The sequence below is a fragment of the Numida meleagris genome, chromosome 1 (genome assembly GCF_002078875.1).
Source record: "Numida meleagris isolate 19003 breed g44 Domestic line chromosome 1, NumMel1.0, whole genome shotgun sequence".
In the NCBI taxonomy this organism is placed as follows: Eukaryota; Metazoa; Chordata; class Aves; order Galliformes; family Numididae; genus Numida; species Numida meleagris.
In genome coordinates, this window is record NC_034409.1 from 166,147,108 (window position 1) to 166,172,193 (window position 25,086).

General features: G+C 43.0%; 1 protein-coding gene across 1 annotated transcript in view; it reads right to left on the reverse strand.

The window, feature by feature from the left end:
• Positions 1 to 25,086, reverse strand: part of HTR2A (5-hydroxytryptamine receptor 2A) — a 31,322-nt gene that overhangs the window by 4,362 nt on the left and 1,874 nt on the right. The window contains exon 3 of the mRNA XM_021376103.1: positions 20,538 to 20,738. Coding sequence (XP_021231778.1) covers positions 20,538 to 20,738 — 201 coding nt within the window. The remainder of the gene's footprint in view (positions 1 to 20,537; positions 20,739 to 25,086) is intronic.

Below are 25,086 nucleotides of genomic sequence, written 5' to 3' on the forward strand. Positions count from 1 at the left end.
AATTCTGTATTTTAAGTTTTGGCACCAGCACAATACAACTCCTGTCCTCATGCCACCTTTACTGGGGCCATGCTAAGAAAGGATGCTGTGTGAAATGTTGGTCTTGCAGATGCTGAGTCTGGTGAACAAAGCTCTGGTTTGTGCTTTAGAGGACCCCAGCAAAGAAGGGCAGGTGAAGAGCAGCACTGGCATTACACAGGATTCTGCAGTTACTCCAATCTCCATTCCCTCTCCCGTCCAGCTGAACTCAGCCACAGGTAGGGTATGTTTACTTCCATCGAACTGTCACATAACACCTCGTGGCAACAAAAGCATAAATTCTTATTCTTTGGTCTTGCCCCCTTGCAACAATCTCTGGGCTTGCCCTTTGGTCCTACTACCTTGGCAAAGGCTTTTCTCAGCTGTAATCAAGATGACATCTTATCTTTTCTGGGGTCACAGTTAAGAGTTGTGTTGTCTTGGGCTGGTTTTCTTTTTTTTTCTTTCTTTTTTTTTGATATGCAGATTGAAAGTGTCCTCAGTACTGTAAAATGCTGATTTTAGGAGGAAAGATAAATTTTTTAGCAGGTCTGAATGTAATCATCCATTGGATTATTTTCTTCCCTCCCTGTAATCTCCATACCGTCGACAGTCTAAATGCTAAAAAAACTTTCCATGGCAACGGCTGGAGGAAAGACGGGGACAAATTAAGCACTGAGAGACATGGTTCTGAGACAGCCTGAGATGCAGTGCACCCTGCAGACTGTCAGGATTCCTTCTGGGTACTGCCAGCCGCCTGCTGCAGGCTGCCCTCTGAAAGCACAGCCCCAGAGGCATCGGCAGCAGCATGAACTTCATCTTCCCCTGGAGCTTGTGCTCTATTCTTGCTCTGTAAGGAACAACAAAGCCAGGTGATGAAGTCCATTCTGCTCATTCAAGTCCACTCAAACATTTCCCTGGGGACTTCTGCACATGCTGCTAGCGCCCTTCTGAAATCGAAAAGCTGCTGTTTTTTGCTTGTTTGCTTTGTGGTTGGGTTTTTCTTTAACATTTCTTTCCTCCCCTCCCCCCAGACGGATGCTGCCTCTCCAAGAGAGGCGATATTCAGAGAGCAAAAGGGATGATGTGACACGAAGACAGGAAAACTGGAGTTATGAAGTGATCGTACAGCCCTGCTTGGACAAAAGCAGCTTGGAGTCCAAATCCTGTGGAAAGTCAGGAGCCCCACTCCCCTCTGCATCTTCAACAAGAAACCCTGGGTGCCATGTTTGGCTTTGGGGGAAAAAATGAATTAAACATTTTATGATCTGACTGACATGACAGCGTGATGCTATACCCTCCCTTGTCCCTTATGTGTCCAAGAATGTCCTTTCTGGTTCCCAGATGAGTCCTAACTTTCAACTTCTCACCATCAGCACTTAAATGGCACCTGCCCTCTACCTCCCTTCCCCTTCTTCTTTCCACTCCAGTGCACAAACCGAGAGCCCTATGAGAGCACGGGCTGGCTCTTCATTTCATGCGTTTCCAGTGCCAACAAATCTCCAGTCGTACAGGAAGCCTCTGCAGTTCAAGTGCAGTACAAAACAATAATTATAGTAATAATATTAAGCTATTGTTCTCTTCAAATGTTCCATTCTTTTGGGGCTTCTGTAAGGCTCCCTCTTTTTCTAAGCAGTGTAGCTTATTTTATCTGTGCAGTTTTGCACTGAGTCATGGCAGTGCCTTTGGCCATTTTACAGGAGTACCCTCCTTATCTGCCCATAGCAGAAGCCAACAGAGAGCCTGTGGTATTGCTTTTTCTATTTCTATTTCAAGGCTGCACAAGCCTACATGCTTGAACTTGAGCTTTGAGAAGCCAGCGTGTGAGGTGCAAACTCATGCTCCTAGCGTGAGGAAAGCTCCAGCAGCTCTGGAAAGCATCCTGCTTAGAAAAGTTCATCAAAATCATAGAGTCACAGAATTGTAGGGGTTAGAAGGAACCTCTGGAGATCATTGAGTGCAACACCCCTGCTAAAGCAGGTTCCATACAGCAGGTTGCCCTTTGGCTGATGGCACCACGGGAGAGGTCACCTGCAGGTGTCACATTGCCCAAATAGTTCAAGGTGATGAACACTTCCCAGGAACTGGGGCAAGCTTCGAATTCCCCATTTATTTTATAGGACGAGATGAAGGGACACTGAAAACACCCAGCGTTCCTAGCGGTACATTTCAGCTGTGTGGAAATACAATGCTACTCAGAGCAATACCACATGTTTTCCGTCCATTTCTGCCCACTACAGATAACAGCAGGGCTGTTTTTTTCAGTTCATTCAAGGACCTAGTGTGAGCTGCAGAGATAAAACAAGCAATGATATTGGCAGAGTAAAAAGATGCCTTTCATTACTACAAACCTTATGGTTCAGCTGCATCAAGAGTCATGGGAGAAGAGTCAGCAGCACTAGAAAGAGGAAAATTTTAGTGTAATTGAAAGCTTTTTCAAGGAAAAGGACAAAGTCAGTTACAAGTCCTCACCCAAAGCACTAGGGCAGCAATTCTCCATCTGTTTTGTTTTGCTGTGAGTGTCTTCTGGAGAGCTGGAACCTCACATCCAGATTTCTGGCTTAGAAATGTGGCTGACCAGAAATGAGCTTCAACTTGTAGCTGGAGTTTTCATGTCTCCTTGTGATTCCTTTAAGTGCAAAAGAGCAGTTCACAGCAGAGCTGTAGCAGTGGCTGATAGCTCTGCAGCCCTACGGCCACAGGTAGCTGGCCACTATAAAATCGGAAAATACCAGAGACACCACAGCTTGGTAGCAAAGAACACTGACAGCTGTAAACTGGTTTTTGTGTACGTATCAGTCCAGATGGGGGATTCCACAAGTGATATTTTGGCTTTCTTGTGTGGAATAAATTTATTTCCACCAGAATCTATCTTTTCATATCTCTGGAGGGACTAAACTTCTCTCCTGAAGTAGAGTTTGTCCCTCTTTGATGAGTGGCATGAAGATGGCAAATGCAACTCAGTGAGGACAAAAAGTTCTATGGCAGTCATTCTTAAAAGGTAAATAAAGAAGCTTCCCTGTGCATCCCAAGTCCACTATTCTGAGAGGGTTTTTAAGAGGTATCACACATGGCCGTGAATGTCAGCCACATACTACTTGAAGTCTGGACAAGATCGAACTCATACTGCAGACAGAGATAATAAAAGGTCCCAGCCCAAGCACTATTCATGCATTTATTGATAAATGAAAAATTCATGCTGATTCACCAGTTATCTTCATAATAAAAGGCACAAGGAAGCTCTTGGTACAGACCGTGAGCATCCATTCAAGCTCTGGAGGTGCTTGAGGCTGGAGGCTACTGCATTTCTGGCTGATATTCCCACTTAAATCAGAACATTTTCCTTTGTGGACAAACACTAAATATTATGTACCTCCAGTATAAGGTGATTTATTTATACAACTTGATTTATACACAGGTAGCTGTTTCAAACTTGGTAGACTTTAATAAACCACAAGACAGAACAAAAACAGTAAAGAGGGGTAATAAATCCCGTATTAAACCCCAACCATTTGGGCACAACTTCAGAATGACAAAAGGCTCTTAAGAACACCAAAGGTTAAGAAGTAAAGCAATAGCATCCTTCCTGTTGTTCTGTCCAAAAGCCTGGTAAAACTGACAAAAGTTGATTTAGTGGTACACACTGCTGGCTTGCAAATCTTCAGAGATGCACAGCAGCCATAAAACCACTTTAAGCGGACAGCTAAACTAGGTTTGACGCTGCCTTGAGCTGCTGAGATTATAAATGAATCAGAGCCAGAATTTACAAAATGCCCAGAAGACTGACAAACTTGGGCTACCTAGGGTGAAGGGAAGGAGGGGGAGTGAACAGATAATGTCAAGGTTCCTTCCATGAAGTCTCCTTCAAGCAGAAACTGTAAGTCATGCCATCATGCTGTAGGTCTCTTGCTTTCAGCTCATGTATGCCCATTTTGATTGATTTGAATACAAATGAGCAGTATTATTATGCACTGTAACAACTGTCCAAGGTATAGGAAATACCTTTAGAAATGTCACTGCAGGTTCTCAACAAAAGTCAGCACCTTTGTTCACCTCTGCATGAAAAAGATTTGAAACCTTCCCAGCTCAAATTTTAGCAGTTGTGTTGATTCAGACATACCCAAGGCCAAATCCTGGGGCACCGCTTTGGGGCAACATGGTCATCATATTCTTTTCAATATTTTGGACCAGAATAGTCACACTAAATAATATTTATTTCTTTGATTTACCATGGTTTCTGTGTGGGTGCATCTTCTTGCTTCAGGAACACAAACCCCAGGGAACCACTTCTGGGGGGCTTGTGAGGGGACCATGGCTTTCTCTGTGCATTAAGGATGTAAATGTGTCTGGATCTTTTATCGGCTACCTGTTCACTTTCATTTACACATCCACAGGAGGGCCACACAGCCTGGCTTAATATCTCTGCTTGACATGTGGCACCCAGGGAGGTAATTGTTTCCCTAGACCTGCAAACATTTAGCTGATTTCTGCATGCACCTGAAAGTGCTGTTTCCCAAGTGACTCATCTGAAGTCACGACAAACCTTTCACTGCTGCAATGTCACTGCTGCCCAAATTGTCCCAGACACATTGCCGATAGCATGGTTCTACAGTTTGCTGGTGGGCGTCAATACAGAAGCAGAAATTTCCACCAGGGAAAGGATATGTGGAAAAGCTGTGGGTATTTTGGGAATCACCATGTGAGTCTCCATCTAGTTCAGCATGAAAACTCTTCCTTCCTTAGTCAGGGTTCCCAGAATCCCCAGCAGGAACTTCTCCTTGGCAGATATACATGCTGGTGAGGACAGGGATGGGCGAGGAGCTTTCTCTCAAAAACCCCCACGCTGTATTCCTTTCAGATGGATTTTCTTGAGAGGTAAGCAATTCACAGTGCTGGTGGAGCACCATCTCCTTTCTCCATCCCGGAGACACCATCCTCAACGGGCTGGAATCAGAGCAGGTCCAGGCATTTCCCTTATCTCTGTCCATAGGCCAAGCCTAGTTTTTTGTTAGAGGGCACACACAGAGGGCTTCCCATAGCTTTCCATTGGAACACTGTCTTTGGAAGCGTGTTCTGTTCAATACAACCGAAAGTAAACCTACACTATATTTAACTTCACATACAGGGGCAACAGCTAATACCTGGATTATTCTATAAATTTTGAAATGGCTTTTCTGAAGGGAGCTGAGAAAGTCTTTTGGAAAGCATATTATTTAGCCTAGTAGGAGATATACTCAATTCTTTTCATGTGAGAAAATAATTGTAAATGATCATTTATAATAATATAATGCCATAACTGGTCTATTTCACTTTAGAGAAATAAAATCAGTAAAGTATCAATGTTCTCCTGGTATATTTGTCATTGATATTTTTGATCTTGAAACCTATTTCTTAAAGTGCAGAGATCTGTCTGTTCAAGTTAATTTGCAGGAGTGTGATAATAATTTAAATAGAAACAGAATTAGTGGAACAGTACAGAACAAGAATTGAAGGCCAGCTGCCTCTTTATCACCCCAGTGATTAGAAATCCAGGGCTCCAGGGTAGGCTGAGTTATGAGAGGAAACTGCTGATGGAGTTGCTTACTGCTTTGGTATAATCCTGTTCTCTTACAAAATGTGTGCGCTATCCTATTTCCTAGATGCAGCAGGAATCAAACAGTGGGAAGCAGTTTCCTTCTCTCATCTCCAAGTGCCATTTCTACCCATAAAGACCCCAAATCCCCTTACTTATATGTGCAGCAGGACTTGTTTCTGGCAATTGTGTGTCCTTCACATCTGGTCATTCTCATTTCCTTGCTGGATTTTCTCATCCTTTTGAGTATATAAGGAAAAGATACAAATTTTGGCAATGCAATTTCCAGTTGAGCTTCTCCATTTTTGCCTGTCCTCTTCATCCAGTGACATTATCTTTGATTTGGGCAGAAGCTTCTGCCAAGGTGCTTACTGGCTCCTGGCAGCTATCTCAGATTAAGAGAAGTTGTTATCCTTCTGTGTAATATGATTATCCACTCACTAAGGGGACTAACAGAAGCCTACACTTGTCAAACGACTAGAAAGAAATAAAGAATTATAAACATCCTAGAGAAGCCTACCTTGACAAAGGATTTAGGGACTGAGGATTTCAGATTATGCCATTCATGTACGCAGCAAGGAGCAATGGGGAACAAACCCCAGTTTGACTGACCAAGTTGAAATAAAGATCCTTGCTATTGCAACCAAACTACGTTAGCTTGGTGGGTCTGGATGGGCTGCCTTCCCCTTCTGTTCACTCTGATGGCCAGAAGGGAGGCCTCGAAGGAGAAAGGAAATGCTGGAGTAACCTGCGGTGCCTGGTGATAAGCAAAGAATCCCCCTAAGCTGGTGATGGTATCTAATTTCAATATTACTTTTTTTAGTTATTTTGTAACCTTCTTTATGGCCCTTGCCTACAAATCACAGAATCATTAATGTTAAAAAAGACCACTAAGATCATCTAGTCCTACTGTCAGCCCATCCCCACCATGCCCACTGACCATGCCCCTCAGTGCCATATCTACACAGTTCTTGAACACCTCTGGTGATAGTGACTCTACCACCTCCCTGGGCAGCCGATTCCAGTGCCTCATCACTCTTCCTGAGAAGAAATTTTTCCTAATATCCAACCTGAATGTCCTCTGGTGCAATTTAAGTCCATTCCCTTATTGCTGTTACCTGGGAGAAGAGGCTGACCCCCACCTCACTACAACCTCTTTCCAAGGATGTGTAGAGAGTGATAAGGTCTCCCCTGAGCCTCCTCTTCTCCAGACTGAACAATCCCAGTTCCCTCAGCCGCTCCCCATAAGACTTGTGCTCCAGACCCCTCACAGCATCATTGCCCTTCTCTGGACACGCTCCAGGGCCTCAATGTCTTTCTTGCAGTGAGGATCCCAAAACTGAATACAATACTCAGGCGCAGCCTCACCAGAGCTGAGTACAGGCAGATGATCCTGCTCCTGCTGGCTGCACTATTTCTGATACAAGCCAGGATGCCATTGGCCTTCTTGGCCGCCTGGGCACACTGCTGGCTCATGTTCAGCTGAGCATAGACCAGCACTCCCAGATCCTTTTCCTCCTTGCAGCTTTTCAGCCACTTTGACACAAGCCTGTAGCTTTGCTTGGGGCTGTTGTGACCAAAGTGCACTTGGCTTAACTCATCAATCCAGCCCATCTAGATCCCTCTCTAGGGCCTTCCTTCCCTCAGGTAGATCAACACTTCTTTGCAGCTTGGTGTCATCTGCAAACTTACTGAGGGTGCGCTCCATCCCAGTAGCCCCGTTTTAACTGAATCTTTTGTCTTTATGTAGAGTAAAAGCCTTTCTGCCTGGATTTTGCACACTGGTGACTTGCAGCACTGGGCACCCACATATAAAATTTTCACTTCTAGAGCCAGCAAAGACAGCAGTGGAAACCTCTGAAGACTGAAAGAATTTATCAATTTATGTAGAAATTTCCTTTTTGGATGACAGATATACTTGAATAGCAGCTCCTTTTTTACTAAAATATTTATATCAATTGAAGCACAATTTTGTAACTTAATAGGGAAGACCACATTGCCTAGTAAGTAAACTTTTGTACACAGCAAAAGAACGAAATAACATATACCACATGCTGGATTCCTTCTCAGATCTCCCATGGATTTGATGGATCCCCCTTTCACCATGCTCAGCCAGATCTCATAGTGATTTTGAATATTTTGGTGATGTTAAAATCTGGAGAAAATTGTCAAAGGCCCCAGCTCTAGACTCAGCAAGTGTGACAATGTTTAGATAAAAAGTAGATCTCATTATTTTGTGCAGACTACTGTGCAAATGCAAATCATTATAAATGCATCCACAGAGAAGAAGGTGGAGGCAGGAATGCATCTGAGTTTTGCTTTTGCAGCAGAAGGCTCCACGGATATACAGGAGATTAAAAACCATCACTAGAAAGGTCCTGAATATTGTTTTCTTCTTTACTGATTCATAAGAACCTACTCAACCTGATCTCCAATTAGGGGTGTGTCATGGCTCTATGATTGTTATGGGTCCCTTCCAGCTTGGGATATTCTATGATTCTATGGTGTCACACAGCATTGACCTGTTCACCTGAACAACAACCATCCCTATGTTCCCAGGATGACACCGTAGCTCATCCTTACAGGAGCACACTACATGTCAACAAGAAATATCTGTGATTCAGTAGTGTTGTGGCACCCCATTACTATGTCACATCTCAGATGAAGTAGCACCGGCTTTTCTCCACTCAGTCTCATGGTTCCCAGATATTGAGAACTCATGGACAGAACCACAGCACAGCTGAGGCTGGCAGGACCCTCTGGGTCCCTCTGCTCCAGCCCCTGCCCCAGCAGGGACACCCAGAGCAGGGTGCCCAGGGCCACGTCCAGGTGACACTGCAAGAGCCACAGGGAGGAAACCCAACAGCCTCTCCAGGTAGCCTGTTTGTGCGCAAGGCCAGCCTAGATTTGCATCTGAAAATGGGCTTCTCTTTCTCATTAGCTCTCTCTCAGCCCAGTTATTCCTTCTGCTTTGTAACTGGGAAGTGCCCGTAGGAGTAGGCAGGGAGACTTGCCTACAACCTCAGGTGCATTTGAAAATCTGTTGGAGTGGAAAGCTGATGATTCTTTACTTCCTACTCATCTCAGAGGCATGTGGATACCATAATACATCACATTAAATGAAGTAGGGCTGAAAATAAGCATTAATTTCACATGGACACACACGCATCTACAGATGAACACACACCTGCTGAACAAGCGTGCCGAATTTTCTAAATGACTGAGCTACGAGCTGTGTTTTCATGATCCAAAGTCATCACTAAGCTTTTTCCTACTTGCATCAGACTTGTCTTGACAGCTCTCTGTGTAGGTAGTTACAAACACTGTAACCAGTGGGCAACCTGATCTAGTGCCTGATCTAGTGGGTGGCAACTCCGCCTGTGGTGCGTGGGAGATCTAGATGGCCTCTGAGGTCCCTTCCATCCCAAGCCATTCTATGATTCTAAGACCAATCCCGAAGATCACTGGGGACAGTGCTGGGCGACCTTTAGCCTGCAGACTGGCAATGCATCAGTGCTGCTGTATCTGTTAGCTCAAGGGAGAGTTCCTGCCAGCTCTCACTTGGGCAGAAGAAAGGGCATAGATTAGCAGTGGAGGCTTCTGCAAAACTGGTAGCCCTACAGTTTGACAATATAACTTATATTTTTGTATGGGTTTGATGAGGTCTCTGGGACTCTTCTTGCCCCGATGTCCATCCCAATGGCACTGCATTTCAGGTGAAGTGGGCAGAGCATGTGGCCCATGTGCCAGTTCTCCTGCATAGACCATAGTTTGCTCTGCACATCTGTCTGTGCTTCAGTCCCTGCCTCCAACCAGCGTGAACCTGCTAGGAGGGAGAGAGGGTGCTGTGCTATATTACACGGGGCCAAAAGGAAATCACACTGCAGCTCCGAAAATCTAGGGACTGAAAAAGTTTCTCCTTTGGCTGCCCCATCCCTGGAGGTGTTCAAGGACAGGCTAAATGGAGCCATAGGCAGCCTAATCTAGTGCCTGGTTTAGTGGCTGGCAACCCTGCCTGCAGCAGGGTTGGAACTGGATGATCTTTGAGCTCCCTTCCAACCTAAGCCATTCTATGATTTCATGATTCCATGATGGTGTGATTCTACGATTCTATGATTCTATGATTCTATGATTCTATGATTCTACTGTAACAATAACACATTTTTCAGACTTCCCACCCTGTAATTTATCTGCAATATTATTTGCAATAACGATTTGTTAGTGAGATTGTGACTATCCCTGAATCTGGAAGGAGTGGAGAGGTGTCTGGCTGAGCATTGATAGGAGACAAAGGAAGAGTCTGTGGGAGACTGCTGATCAGCTCCGAGCCCAAGGCACCCAGATGGCACCCACAGTGCTGCTGTCATCTGGGATCCAGTGCGAGCTGGACTTGGTGCTCTCCTCTGGGGGACACAAGCTGATGGCTGTGTAACCACTTCACCCATGATGATGTGAAGTGATTGACCTAATGATAAAGAGCTGAATGATTTGTTTGAAAAATGTTAAGATGTGCCATGAGTCTCCAGCCTCACTCTCTGCACAGGGGCAAGGTGCTCCTCACCCTTCTTTAAAGATCCTTGGTGGGCAAATCTGCTACTGGTTGGATGGGGCCTTGGGCAATGTGATCTAGTTCCTGATTTAGTGGTTGGCAACCCTGCCCACAGCAAGGGGATTGGAATTAGACGATCTCTCTGGTCCCTTCCAGACTAAGCCATTCTATGGTTCTATGATTCTATAATTCTGTGATTCTGAGATAATACTGTTGCTCAGAAAAAATACAGATGAGCAGGTCAAGCATCATTTTCCATTTTTGTGTTCACATTTAATGTTATTTTAATCACATTGGTGTTTTGAAATTCCCTGTAGCAATGGCTTAATTTCACTTGGAAGAAGTTACAAATCTGTAGTTTTCACTGGCTTAGTGAACGTTGGTCTTTGAAAAGCAAAAGGCTCCAAGTGGGATCAAATCCATCTGTTTGTGGTATTCCTCTTGTTTAGCAAATCACCTTTTTGTCTTCCATGTCATGTGGCTTCCTGCCATGTTCACTGTTCACACCCCCAGGAGAACAGATTTGGGTATAATTATACTTCAGGAATGAAAGACACACAATACATTTTTATCAAGATCTTCCCTGCTCACGTGTTGTCAGTCTGCTGTTCAGCTGTGAAGCTCCTGAGGGCTCCTCAGGGCTAACTTATTGTACTCTCTACCTGCTAAGTGCACAGTAATGTTTTATAAAATATAGTAGCAATAAGCTAGAAATTACGGGCAGATCTTAGATAGTCCACTATCATAAGCAACTAATGAGATGGCTCCTGGAGCAGTCTAAGTGACAAGATCCTCCACTATCCCAGTTTTTACACTTCTGGGCTTTTAATTATTAGTTTGTACAATTTGTTAAATGCTGATAATTTGCTTAACATTGGCTTAACCCTCCACTGGACTGGAGGCTTTCTGCTAGTATCTATCTGAGATTTCTCCTGCACTTTGGCTTGATCTTGTGTAGTGACATTGAATGGCAGATAAGTTGTTTAATATTTTGTTTTCTTTAACAGCAATTTTTGCACTGAGACATAAAACCATCCCTGTAGTTCCCCTGGACTTTCTAGACCTTGGGCTATGACACATTATTTTTGCTGCCTGCTGCCTCCTTAGGGCTATGGTCTGCACCTCACTGCCCTGGCTCTGGCTGAGCTGCTGTGCCACGGTTCCACTGTAACACAAATCTTTGTCTTGTCTCTTTGAGCACCGTTCTGTCGCTTCTTGCAGAGACTGTTCACCAAGCAAATGATCCGCTTTCAGTTAGTTATACAAAGAGGCTGCACCAATGGCTCATTATTGGGTAGCTGTCCCACCACAGTGTATAATTTGGAAAGAAAAATGGGGCATACAGCAGTTTACCAACATATACTGGTCTGAATACAGTGATTCAGGGTACTCTGCTTCATGCTTCACTGCCCACCTGATGGATAATGTCCTTCACACTGACTGAATTGCTGTTTTCTCAGTTCAGGCAGTGCTCTCCTCATATCTGTGAAAATACCAGAGTTAAAGAGTAGAAGAAAAATGGTAGATGCTATCTGCCCATATTTCCCACCTACAGGTTGCGATGCATGTGTTGGGGAAAAATCCCTGGGATAATCTTTCTGCTAAATGTCACAGACCACCTTGACAATGGAAAAAAAAGCCAATGTGAACTACCCTGGTAACAAAAAATATCTACACTGCTTGCTGGAGGGACTTCCTCACATCCTGCAGTAGGATGAAGAGCAGGGCTTGTTTTACCTTGGGAACAGTCAACAAAGACTTTGAGGCACACTGTTTTAAGGATAAAGTTACGCTGCTCACTCTGTGCACCTGACACTTAAAACACTCAGTATTTAGCTCAGGAGATTGACAACTCAACTTAATCAGAAGTTGTGGGGTCTCCTCCTTGGGGATCTCCCAGAGCTGCCTGGACGTGGCCCTGGGCACCCTGCTCTGGGTGTCTCTGCTGGGGCAGGGGCTGGAGCAGAGGGACCCAGAGGGCCCTGCCAGCCTCAGCCGTGCTGGGGTTCTGTGATTTTTTGATCCTACCAACAGCTGTCAACTTGACATTTTAACACTCAGGTCAAATACAAAACTGCAGTGAGTGTTTTGTTCTGCCCAAAGGAAAGATATCTTCCCAGTGGGTGAGATTGTCATGCAGCAGAAATACAGGGCTGAGTACTGTGAAGAGAAAGCTCCAAGGAGACCTTATAACAGCCTTCCAGTACCTGAAGAAGACCTACAGGAAAGCTGGGGAGAGACTTTTTATAAGGGCAGGTAGTGGCAGGATGAGGGGCAATGGTTTTAAACTGGAAGAGGGTAGATTTGTACTAGATGTTAGGAAGAAATTCTTTCCTGTGAGTGTGGTGAGACACTGGAACAGGTTGCCCAACGAAGTTGTGGATGTCCCTTCCCTGGAAGCATTCAAGGCCAGGCTGGAAGGGGCTTTGGGCAACCTGGTCTAGAGGGAGGTATCCCTGCCTATAACAGGGGGGTTGGAACTAGGTGATCTTCAGCAACCCTTCTAACACAAACCATTCAGTGGTTCTATGAAAAGCACAGCTCCAAATGTGCCAAGCAAGAACAGAGTCTCTATTGCAATGCCTGCACCTGCTCTCAGAGAGTTACAGGGGTTTGACAGGCTGTTCTCTGTCAGTGGCTCCTTTGGACAAAGGAAAAATCAGCTGATGAGTATTTCTAAATTTGTTGCAGGTGTTGCAATTAGGAATATGTTGTCTCAGCTCTGACAAAAGCCATAACTTCTATTAGCTGGGTTTCTGCGTACCAATGACATAGGCTGGGAAATGCGTGGGGAAAGTTAATTGCAGCCCAAGTCTGTGGTAGTTTGCAATGTTAATGCTAATTGGGGTAAATGTATAGGTTTCATTTTAAAGCACAATTCTGTGACGCATTTATTTTTTCTAACATTATAAAATGCAAAATCTGGCTTTAATAAATTCTCATTCTTAAAAATGTATTAAAGATGCTGTGAAATGGCTCTGTGCAATCTTATAAGGACTTAAAATTTCTTTTCATTGATATTTTTTCGTTATGCAATTGACTGTTGCTTTAACACCATTTTTCGATTTGTAAGGTCATTAAATACAATTACAGGGTATACATGACAGAGTTTATAAATCCCAACACGATTTCTTGTGCACTTATCTCCTGCTCATTTATATTGCATATGGCTTCTGCTATGCAGAAATCCTGGTTCCTCTGCTTAGACATGCTCAAGTAATTTTTTGGTCAATTCAGGATCCCCTCTTGGCTGTATACTGTTATAGAGATCTACCAGGTCTACCAAAGAAGCCTTTGTATATGTCCCTTTTGCATTTTGCAACACCTCACGTAGTGCTTTCTGCAGAAATGTTGGCCTGGGGAGGGACATCAATTCATTCTTCCCCCTCCATTTGTGGAAATCCTTTCTAGATTCTTCCATGTACTACTCACCGTGCTGGGTACACAACTGGCTGAAAAATATAGCCTTTCAGAGAAGGAGGAATATCTTATAATAGGCACTGTACTGTTACTGCCCTTTTTCTTAAAACATTCCAATTACGCTGAAATGTCCTACAGAAGAAAGACTGGCTGATTATAGGGCTTATTGCAAACCAAGAACAGTTTCTTATTCATTCAAAGAAACCTGATAATAGGACCAGCTTGGACCAATTGAACTTAATGGTTTTTTTTTGCCAGTAGTTTCAATGAGAAGAAGAACGCAGTCCTCATGATCTTCTAAGTGAAGACAAGTTAAAAAAAATAAAGACAATGAAAATATTCTGTCATCAGTACCCTGATTAACCCTGTTCCTTCCACATAGCTATGCTATTAAAAATACACATCTATTGTGTAAAACTTGCACTCAACAATAAAACCAAAGCAGAAACAAATGACATATATTAATGTTATAAACACTCCTCATTCCTTTTATCACCAGTAATGCAGGCAATTACACAAAGTAAATAGTAAATACACATATAGTAATTTTTCTGTATTTGAAAATATGCATTTATTGGTAGAATATATTCTCTCTCATCCACAAGTCTCTCAGGCCGCTCAGTGTCTCTGCTTCATAAATTTGGCCCTATGGATTTTTGTGATGTTTCTTTATCTCGGTGTTTCCAAATTTGGAGAATTTAGAGAGCAGTTCAATCACATTCAAGACCATGTAATTCAACAAAGGTAAAACCTGGGACAGCAATGCTGGACACTTGTACAGACTGGGAGATGAGTGGCTGGAGAGCAGCCCTGCAGTAAGGATCTGGGGCTGCTGGTGACAGCAGCTCACTGTGAGCCAGCTGTGTGCCCTGGCAGCCAAGAGGACAACTCGCACTTTGGGATGCATTCAACACAGTACAAACAGCCAGTCAAAAGAGGTGATTCTTCCATTGTATTTAGCATTGGTGTGGCCTCACCTTGAATGTTTTGTGCAGTTTTGGGCTCTGCGATATAAAAAGGACATTAATGTCCTTGAGAGCATCTAGAGAATTGCAACAAAGCTTGCAAAAGTGCTGGAGAATGTGTCCCATGAGGGACATGAGGCTCAGGACACTGCATTGTCCAGTCTAGAGAAGAGAATGCCAAGAGGCAACCTCATTGCTCTGTGCAGCTCTCTGAGGAGGGGAAGCAGAGAGGGGAGTGCTGGGCTCTGCACCTGGGAACAATAGCAGGACAAGAATGGCACAAAGCTGCACCAGGGAAGGCTCAGACTGAGCATCAGGAAACATTTATTTCCTGTAGGAGTGGTCAAACACTGAACAAGCTTCCTAGAGAGGTGGTTAATGTCCTGTGCCTGGCCATGGTCAAGAGGGATTTTGACAAAGCCCTCAGCAGCATACTTTAACTTTTGGTTAGCCCTGAAGTGGTCAGGCAGTTGGACTAGATGATCTTTGATGGTTCCTTCCTGCTGAACTACTCCTACTCTGTTCTGTTCTGTTCTGTTCTATTCTATTCTATTCTACTTTAATCTACTCATCTACTCTACCCTAATCCAATTTGTTTGAGCTTTTTTTTTTTTAAAAAAAAGTAGGGGGTTAGTAAAACCTCCTTGTCAAATAATATAAAAAGATGCAGAAACTCAAAATGCAAGCTTTTCTAATATACACAGTTATGAGTGAGAGATACCAGGTAAGGTGTTGGTCTGGTGGATGGGAAGTGTTCACTCTTCTGGGAGGAATAAATCAAACAAAGGATTCTGTCACGAGGTAAAGATGGCAATAATTTACATCAATAAGGAAATATGATATTTATGTCTCTCAAAACCATCTTTAGTAAAGTCTCATAACCAGAATATATGTGCTAGCCAACTCAGAAATGTGCATCGCAGCATTTGATGTTAGATTTTCTCAGACAACACGCATATAAAGAGCTCTCTTATTTGTTAGATGTCACTGCTGGTGGGGTCATTATTATGGCAATGAACTCTACTGGCATAACTGTTGCTGACTACTGGGCTTCATGCATGCTGTGTCTACAAAATAGAACAAATAAAATCCAGTACCTATGAGATGATGATGAAGCTTTAATACTGTGTTTGTGAAATTTTGTGCCATGACACTTAATCATCATTAATGCAATATTCTCTATGTGTTGTGTCAAAGTTTTTGACAGTATCTTTTTGGCATTTTATTTTTATGGTAGCATTTGCGTCCACATATGGAAAAGGTTCCATGGGATTGTCCCATCATGAAAGTGATAATGTTTGCCCTTAAGATCCTCAAACTGGGCAGAGTTTGAGCAAACTGCATTTGCTCTCTCAGATAATTTCACAAATATATTAAAAACATAGAAGTGTTAACTAAGAAAACGATGATAATTACCGCTAAGAATTGCAAATACAAGTTTTCAAAAGAATAAATTGAAGCAAAGTGACTGACAACATGATAAAGAGTGTAGTGTAGCAGATATTTTAGGATTAGCAGCAGGACTTCCAAATTTAGGTGCTCAACTTTAAATCCTTTTTGTCAGAGTACGGTACTGTGTATAATTATTTGCAGTGTTGGCAAGTATGTTCCATGTAACTACAAGTGGTCTTTTCCTTTACCAAACCATTCCCAAACTAGACTTGAATGAACCAGAAAACTGTAAGAGGAAGGTATATGGGGGTTATTTCACCAACTTTGTCCAACTCCACTTTATGCTTTTTTTTTCTGCCTGAGAAGCACAGAATAAATCCAAGCTGTGATGACTGGGGAGAGCAGAGACTGCCTGAAGGCAGTGAGCAGATGTGTAGGCTGAGTGAGAAATTGTAAGCAAAGAGAAAACTCAGACTAAGAGGATTTGAGCTTCATCAAACTTCATCATTAACAGAAGGATAGAGAGCAATAAGGACGGAGGAATGAGATCTATAAGGGCTTAACGTTCATGATCTCTTTCCTGTGGCCCTGTCAAGAATTTCTGAAGGAGAGGATGCTGATTTTGGCCTCTTGCAGTGCATTTCCTAGGCTCACCCAGGTCTGGAAGGTTCTTTACCTATCTTTTTCAGTGTAGGCTCTATTTGCAATTCTATAGATCCAGCTAAATACTGTTGAACAAATTTCACTGTAATTTTTTTTCTAGGAAGAGAAAACATTTGGGCATTTTACACCTGTTCTCACTAATGACCTCTGTGCTTCAAAACAAATGGAATAATTTCCAGAGTTTAATGGGCTTTTGCCTTCAACAGCTACAAATAATCTAATTATCTAGCCACCCTAGGTACTGGATGATTTAAGAATTAAAGACACAATTAGAATCTGTTACAGTAATTAGAATCCATTTTAAACCAATTGCCTGTGGCATTACATGGTCTAGTGAAAGAAAGGCTGCTGGCTAAATGCTCTTCTTCCACTGATCCAAAAACAAATGTTAGTACAGTATTTTTTTTTTACTAAGAAAATCAAGATTTCAGAAGTTGTCAATCAAATTGCCTGTCCATTTTTATGCTATTTATTTTTTAAATATGTCACACATCATTGAAGCTAACAGCTAACAGAAGGGTAACCACAGAGTGACTGGGCTTTGGATGAGATTCACCAAACAAATTTGTATTTTTAGAAAATAAAGGGAAAATTAAAAACTTTGTGAATGAAAATTTCATTACTTACATAACTTAGAAGTCATAATGAAAGAGATATGGGTAGATTAGGAAATCTGAGGAGAACCTCTGCAGAGAGAGTATGCCATACTTGTCTTGCCACAGATCAGACAGAATCATTCACAGGAGTCAGCAAGTAGGTGTATGACAGTGACCCAGCTGGTATAACAATCCTGAATTTCCAGAAACCTCTGACAACACTGCTTGATCAAAAACTGCTTAGGAAATTAAGCCCTCACTGCAGAGTCAGTCCTTTACCTCACAGAGAGTTGAAAGACAGAAAACAAGCAGTAGGATTCAGTGAGTGATTTCCAGCATGATGGCGATGGAAGTTTACATCCAGCAGCCCTCTGTGTTGGCCATGCCAGTCAGCTCATCCGTGACCTGTCTGTGTGGACACTGGGACTGAGTAAACACACTGGCAGCCCTTGGCTGGATGGGATTGTAAAAGCTCCTCATAAATCTCAGCCAGCAGGCATCAAGGCAGCATCAGGAAGAAAAGCATTGTACATTAGTCGGGAGAGAATACTTCCCATATGTGCTTTATTCAGAAAAGAGAATTTGGAATCATACAGCTTGGTGTGTCCTAAAGGCTAACAGCATGGTAGTACTTATTAAGGTGGGAACTGAGAACAAGACAGAAAACACGATATTGGAAGAACTTGTGGTTTTTTCATATTTTGAATATTACAGTCTGGCCACCTGTCTCGAGAATGTCAGAAGTGCTAGAAGAGATTTGGAGAGGGATGCAAAGATGACCTGGACATGGGATACTTCTATGCAAACAGAGCAAAAATAGATTGGGACTCAGCCCGGTAAAGTAATTGTTAAAGAGGGCTATGCAAGAGGTTAACTAAGAATGTTGACAGTGAGGGAGCTATTTAGGTGCTTTGATTGAAAAGTTCCCCCACTTTCTCCAGGCAAAATGAGCCTCTGTGCAGGGGAACATGGGGCATTTCATTTCTTTCTTTGCCTTCTTACTCCCCATCTCATGCACCATGCAAGTTCACAGGGTACCAGCTGAGCTGCAAAATGTAGAGGCAAGGGGAAGCCAAGGGGTATGTGAACTGAGGCTGGAGGGCAAAACTTTGAGAAACTCCCATCCTTCTGAATTTGTCACTCAAGTTGCAGCCACACTGTGAGCTGGGGAGAGTGTGCTGTGCCTGGCACTGGCTCTGCCTGTGCTAGCTGTTCCTATGTGAACATGAGAGATGTTAAATAATTTATAGCACTGCCACTCTTATGTAGCATTGAGAGCCTGAAGATTGGCAAATGATGCATAGAGCACTTCTTTGTTCAGAAACCACTTCCTATTAGTAAATGATCTATAAATGACCTCATTTATCAGAAACAACTTCCTATCTATTCTGAGTCAGGCTGTGATGAGTAAAGACAGGATCAGCAACCGACTGGCAGTAAGTTGCGTGGAAGATCTGGGATCTAGCGAGTTTCCTCAAAATTTATTTTTTTTGCTCAATATAGCAACATGCCATGCTGCAATCACAGTCCAGCCTGGCAATGGGCAGCTCAGGAACTGCTTTATATAGCACATCACATTCTCCATAGATCATTCCTGACCCAGTTCCCAGGCAGGGAACTGACATTGTTTTCCTTCTGCTCACCTCCTCATGCCCCTTGCTTCCACAGCACTAGCAGACAGCTGAGCACTGCTTTATTCCTGCACGCCTCAGGCTCCTTTTTTGATTTCATTTGTATATATTTAACCTACATATTCTACTGATGGTGTGCTGTATGTGAATTAAATGAAGCTTATCCTATCAGCCCAGCTATCTTTGTAACGTCCACCATTGCCTTACATATATCCTTATCCATCGGCAGTAAAGTGGATGCTATCCTCTTGACTTATGCCACACCGATGTGCCTTCCAGTAAAGCAAGGAGTTGTATTTTTCATATTTCAATAGGGTCTGTGTTCTATCACTTGCCACAGTGATAACAAAATCTGTGGCTCAAGATATCAAAGAACGAACTCCTCCTGCTACAGGACATAAACCATATTCTAACCAAAAGGGCTTAATATTTTATTTTCTAAATTCATTTTAAAAGTGATCTTATTCAGAAGCTCTGGTAGCAAGCCATTGTCTACACAAAGATGCTGAGGTGCACAGACCCTTGATTTGCTTATTCTGATCTTTCTGTGACTTTATTAGCTAAGTGCAGGCACCACCAACTAATACCGGCAAATGCAGTACAGACAAATTTAATGAATGCTTTACTTTTTTATGTCATGCAGAGAATGCTTACACTTAGCAGTGCCTGACACTGGGAAAAAATGAACAGAGAAAATAATGTGTTTTCTACTGGATCAATAACAAAGGGACTGTGGTGTACACAGGTATCATTCTGTGATTCTATGACTATAGAGATAGAAGGTATGATTCATCTAAAAGGAGACATCTACATCTGAATGAGTTAGCTTAGGCTTTCTGTATAGTTCATAGAGAGCTGGGTATTTTTAGAGTGGAGTCCAAATGACCTGTGCATCTACATCTGGTCAGCTGAACACACTGTTAGCCGCATGTTCGGGGTGCTCTACAAAAATGGATAAGCCAGACACAGTGGTACTTTCAGCATGTTTGGAACCAGCGCTCAATGTGTGTGAAGAAAAGCCTGATAGCATCAGATACCAAAGATTTTCCATCTCCCATATCTTGAAACAGCTCTGGACCAAGGGTGCTGCTACCATGTGCAGTAACACGTGACACTGCCATGTCTGGTTTCAAGTCTCTGGGTTATGCCAAAGCAAAGAGAGATTCTTCTGGTGAGTCATTCAGGGCACCTCTTTAAGGCTGCAGTTCTGGGTTCCCCGCTGGGAAACAATTCTTGTCTATGGTATAGGCAGAGTATCTAATGCCTCCTAAATGGGATACTGTAAAAACTGCACTCCGTCTGCCAGGAAAAGCCAGAAAAGATCTGCCCATGTGAAACATCTCTAAGCAAATTACCCTAATGAGAAACTGGAACAATTGACTTACATAAATCAGGAAAATCTTTTCAGTCAATATCAATTTTTTTTTCAGGTGTTATGGCAATGGTGGATAATCAGTATGGGAAATAAACACATTCTTAAGACAAAACTGAACTTAATGGTCTTATTGCTGATGTGTATTCCTTCTACAACTCTGCTGCTCAGCTTCTCCTCCATTTCATATTGTCACTGTTGATTGTCTGTTGCTTAATTACTACATTTCAGCACTTCTTAAACTGTGGCAAGACAAGTATTGCAGTCAGAGAATACAGTTTTAGATTGAGATTTGTATCTGTCGCATCCTCTCAAAAGCTAGAAATCTGCAATTACATGCTGAAATATTGCTCACTTACCAACTGATATGGTCCAAACAGCGATTATTTTTGCAAAAGCCTTTGTTCTTGAGTTAAACCGGCTGTGGTAGATGGGGTTTCGAATGGCAATGTAACGGTCCAATGAGATGGCACAGAGGTGCATGATGGAGGCAGTGGAGAAAAGCACGTCCAAGTAGATCCAGATGGCACAGAGCTTCCTAGGCAGAGGCCACATGTATCCTGCATAAGAGAAAGTTGACATGGGCTGTAATGTGACATAGTCACATCTTTTGTTGTGAAGCATTTTTCTCACTGCACATGTACTCCTAGGAAGAGCTGGCAGTAAGGAAGCTGTCTGACAATTTCTCTATTCATTTCTCTTTTAAGAAATCTTTTTATTTTTCCTTTCATTTGCTTGCAAAGGCTCTGGTTTTCTTTTTGGTTGTTGTTGGTTTTTTTTGGGGGGGGGAGTTTTTTTTTTCTCAGGCTACAGGGTGGGTATGTATTTTTCTTTTCAGCTCTATGTCAGTAATGCTTGGTGTTGTAATCAACAATTACTGGCAGCAAATCTATGGAAAGAGAAAGAATTTTGTCACTGCAAGTGTGGAATTTCTCAATTTTCCATTAGAATTTTTCATTAGTGTGATTACTGTATGACTAACACCTGCTGATCTACAAAGTCTTCTAAATTCTGAAACTGAAACTTCAGATTTGGTGGCAAGTGGAGAAAGAAATATTTTTAGTTGCATGTCAGGGATTTTTATGACATCTATCTTTAGGTAACTTCCACATATTTAGATTAGGAGGATATTCCAGTATCATCAGTGAACCTTGTTAGGCTCCTCCAGAGACAGCAATCCAAAGCTAATGCATAAGAGTTTATCAATATCAATCCTACATGTTCTTTGCTGCAAATTAAGCCTTTCTTTTTCCTTGTTATTTCCAACGGTAATGAAGAATAATTGATTACTGTCCTTTCTGAAAGCTATTGGAAGATGGCTATCATGTCTTGTCTATCTTTTTCTTGCTCTCTTCCAGACTAAGCAAAGCCAGTTCCTTTATCTTTTGCTTGCAGATGACGTTTACAGAACTTTTATGCCTCTTGTTTCTCTGCCCTAGAATCTATTTAATTTATCTTGCTTAGACTGCAGTGACCAACACTGGATCCTGTTCTTCATGCTGCTGCAAAGTCCTCCCAGCTGCTAAGTGAAAGAAGAGATTGCTTCATGGGTCTTGCAGGGAATGCTCTTCCTTACCCAACCTGGAACAATGAGGGCCTTTTGTATAAAAGCATCATATTTACACTGCATACTTAGCTTATGATTCATTTTGACAGTCAGTTCTGTTTCAATATTCTGAAGCCTGGACTAATTTCCCCAGCAGGTGTTGGTTTGATATCTCTTCCTAAGTGGATAACTTTGCATTTATCCTCACTAAATTTCATTTGTTTGTTTTAGACTTTCTCTTTTGGAGTTGATGATTCTGATTCTGCCCCTCTGAGTGCTTGTAGCCTCTCACACCTTGGGCTTTTGGAAAACTGTGGAAGCTCATAGTCTACCCAAGTTGTTAAGAACCATGTTGAGAAGATGCAGGCTAAGCAGAGCCCTGTAAGACCTCAGTCCAAGGTCCTTCTAGTCCTACAGGGAACAGTAGGAACAGTCTTTCTGGGGCAAGTTTTGCCGTTAACCTTTCCTTGACTTTTGGTGATTCAATTTAGTGCATGTTACCCACGCTACCCAAGATTGTGTTGCATAGGACAGTAGCAAAGCCAATGTTGTGAGAAGATAATAGCATTTCAGGGACTGCCTGGCTCATTTGGAAATGCAGTACAACTAAATTTGCAACAGAAGGATCAGAGATTGAGGAGTTAGGTCTGTGTTTATTTAAATTTACTCTCTGTAAGAGCTGAGGAGACCTGTCTCCTGGTGCTCTTGGATGGCTGACATGACTGATTCTAACAAGCCATACGGTATTTTTGGATAAGTTTTATCTTTTTCCTGGTCTTCCAAAGAGGAAGCCACTTTCTCTGGAGAGTGTTAAGTGAGGGCTGGATTTCAGAAGCGTGTCATCCAAGCAGCTTCTCTCTGTCAGGCCAGGACAGTTTACAGAGGGAAAAGGCATAAACTACTTTTGCACTCAACACCGTGCCCCTGTTCTCTTTCAGAACAGATTTGTCATGCCCTTCTAGACTTCTTGTCCTTGCTCTAAACCTGGATGGGGCAAGGATAAGCGGCATCCTTCAGATAAACTACCTTGAAGACTACATGGCCATGAAATGGGAAGGTAGATGAGAGGAGCTGACTACAGATGCAATGTAAATCAAGAAGGGTGCAGCTAACTTCTTCCAGGCTCACCTTGGGACCTGTTAAGTGACATTTGGGATGGGGCACCTTTGCCTTGTCTTGTACTCTGTCCATGGTCTAATTCACCCTTTTACTTATCCAGAGGAAACAAAGCAAAACAAAACAAAGTAAAACAAAACATGGCTCATGAAAGCTCATGATGTCCAGGAGATCACATGAGGGAGACCCCTCCAAGGAAGAGGCAAGTGATGCTCGTGCATTGTCAGGTTGAGAGGCTGAGAGGGAGGGCGGACAGCGCCTGGAATGAGACAAGATTTTTCTCCTGTTGTACCTAGATAATATCCAGAAGAGAAGCATTTTCTCCCAGCGCCTTTCAGGAGAGGAGGTGAAGTGAAGTTGGCCAGGACTGGTAAGCAGGGATATGGGAAAACTAAGTGAAGAAGGGCTAAGGAAAGAGGAAAGGAAAGTCTGTTGGCAGGCATGGTTGCTAAGAAGACCTTATGTACTGTCCTGCCTTGTTCGAAGCACCTCAACTGAGGCCTCAGAGTCAGCACTGGACTGAGCAGGAGCCCTCTGATGTGCCTGGTCCTTCTGCTGCAGCAGGGAAGAAGCATCTGCCACTAATCCCAACAGCATTTCCTGCTGGCATGGAGTGAATCTCCAAGGCAGGAACAAGTGTTCAGAACCAAATGCATGTTTGAGTGGGAACAAGTGCTGCTCAACTCTGTGTGTTTTCAGCTCTGTGGGTACATTCACCTTTTCTGGATGCTGTGAAAGTGTTGCAGGATGTCTTTTCAATGGGAGGCTGGAGAGGCGGGGGGAATGGAAAAGCCTGCCTGGCCTCTGTTGTGCACAACATTGGGCCAAGACATCCCAATGGGAATTGCACACAGTAGTGATAAGGTATAGGGAAATAAATAATCTCTCTTTTGAGCAAAATTGTCAAAATCTCCCTGCAAAGGGCTGCAGAGCAAGTGGTGGAGCACTCTCATTGCATGACCCCTGTTACAAAGGTCCCTTGTTCTGACTGGGGATTGCCACTATGAGAGACATAGAATCATTTAGGTTGGAAGAGACCTTCGGGATCATCCAGCCCAACCATAACCTACCTTCTGTCACAAAACCATGCCCTTTAGTGCCACATCCACTCATCTCTTAAATACCTCCAGGGATGGGTACTCCACCACTTCCCTGGGCAGCCCATTCCAATGCTCAACCACACTCTCCATGAAGAAATTCTTCCTAACATCCACTCTAACCCCCCTGGCATGCCTTGAGGCCATTCCCTTGCATCCTGTCACCACGTGATGCCACCTGTCTGATGCCGCCTGCGGGCTGCCTTCCTGCTTTGCCCACTCCCTGGAGATTTGAGGGGCTGCCTGCAGGAATCCCAGTCCTTGTCTCCCAGATATTCCTCAGCCGTTGAGGTTTTGGACACTTTGGGGTTTCTCTGGCAGCAGAGCCTGGCCAGCAGGAGTCCCTGTTGCTTGTCTCAGGGAAGCAGGCAGTGTCAGGAAGGGTTTTTGCTCACTTTACGCAATGGATGGTTTCTGCAGCTTTACGCTGCCTCTCCCACTGCCAGAGTGATTGCACAATTAGTACAATGAATCACAACCTTATACCCTCACCAGTGTCAGCACCACGCAGAAATGCTGAAACTGGGAAAAAAAACTTCCAGCGTGCTGAATGGAACCTCTCGTAAGTTACAGCTTCGCACTCAGAGAGCTCTACGCCCAAAATCATGCAGCGATAGAAACCTTTGCAAACAACTTCACTTTCCTCCTGGCATTGTCTGGCTTCTCTTTCAAATGTAGCCACTTGCTTGTGGTACTGGAAAACTCATTTCTCTAAGTTTAGAGATGATAACAGCCTGACAATATTGACACTGAACACACAGGCTGCTGCTTTTTCCTCCGTGAGCGGTGCTGCAAATGATTTTAGTACAAACAAGAAGGAAGGTCTGCTATTAATCACCTACAAGGGTCTGAACTGTGAGTCATAATCCACTTAAATCTTAAATAACTTATGTTATGGAATTGTAGCTGATATTTAGCTTTGCTTCTGTAAATGTTAGTAAAAATTAGGCGGAATTAATTCCCATCCAGTTTCTAACTCCCACAATACTTATTGCAGCCTTTCTCTGTAAGTAGAGGTCTAAGTAAGATGTTGCTGTTAAGAGAATTTTTAAGTTTGAATTACTTCATTAAAAAAAAATTAAAGGGGTTGCCAGCTTTTACTCTAAAGGAAGTCATTAGTCCTTCCACACATTTTTGCAAAGCAAAGTA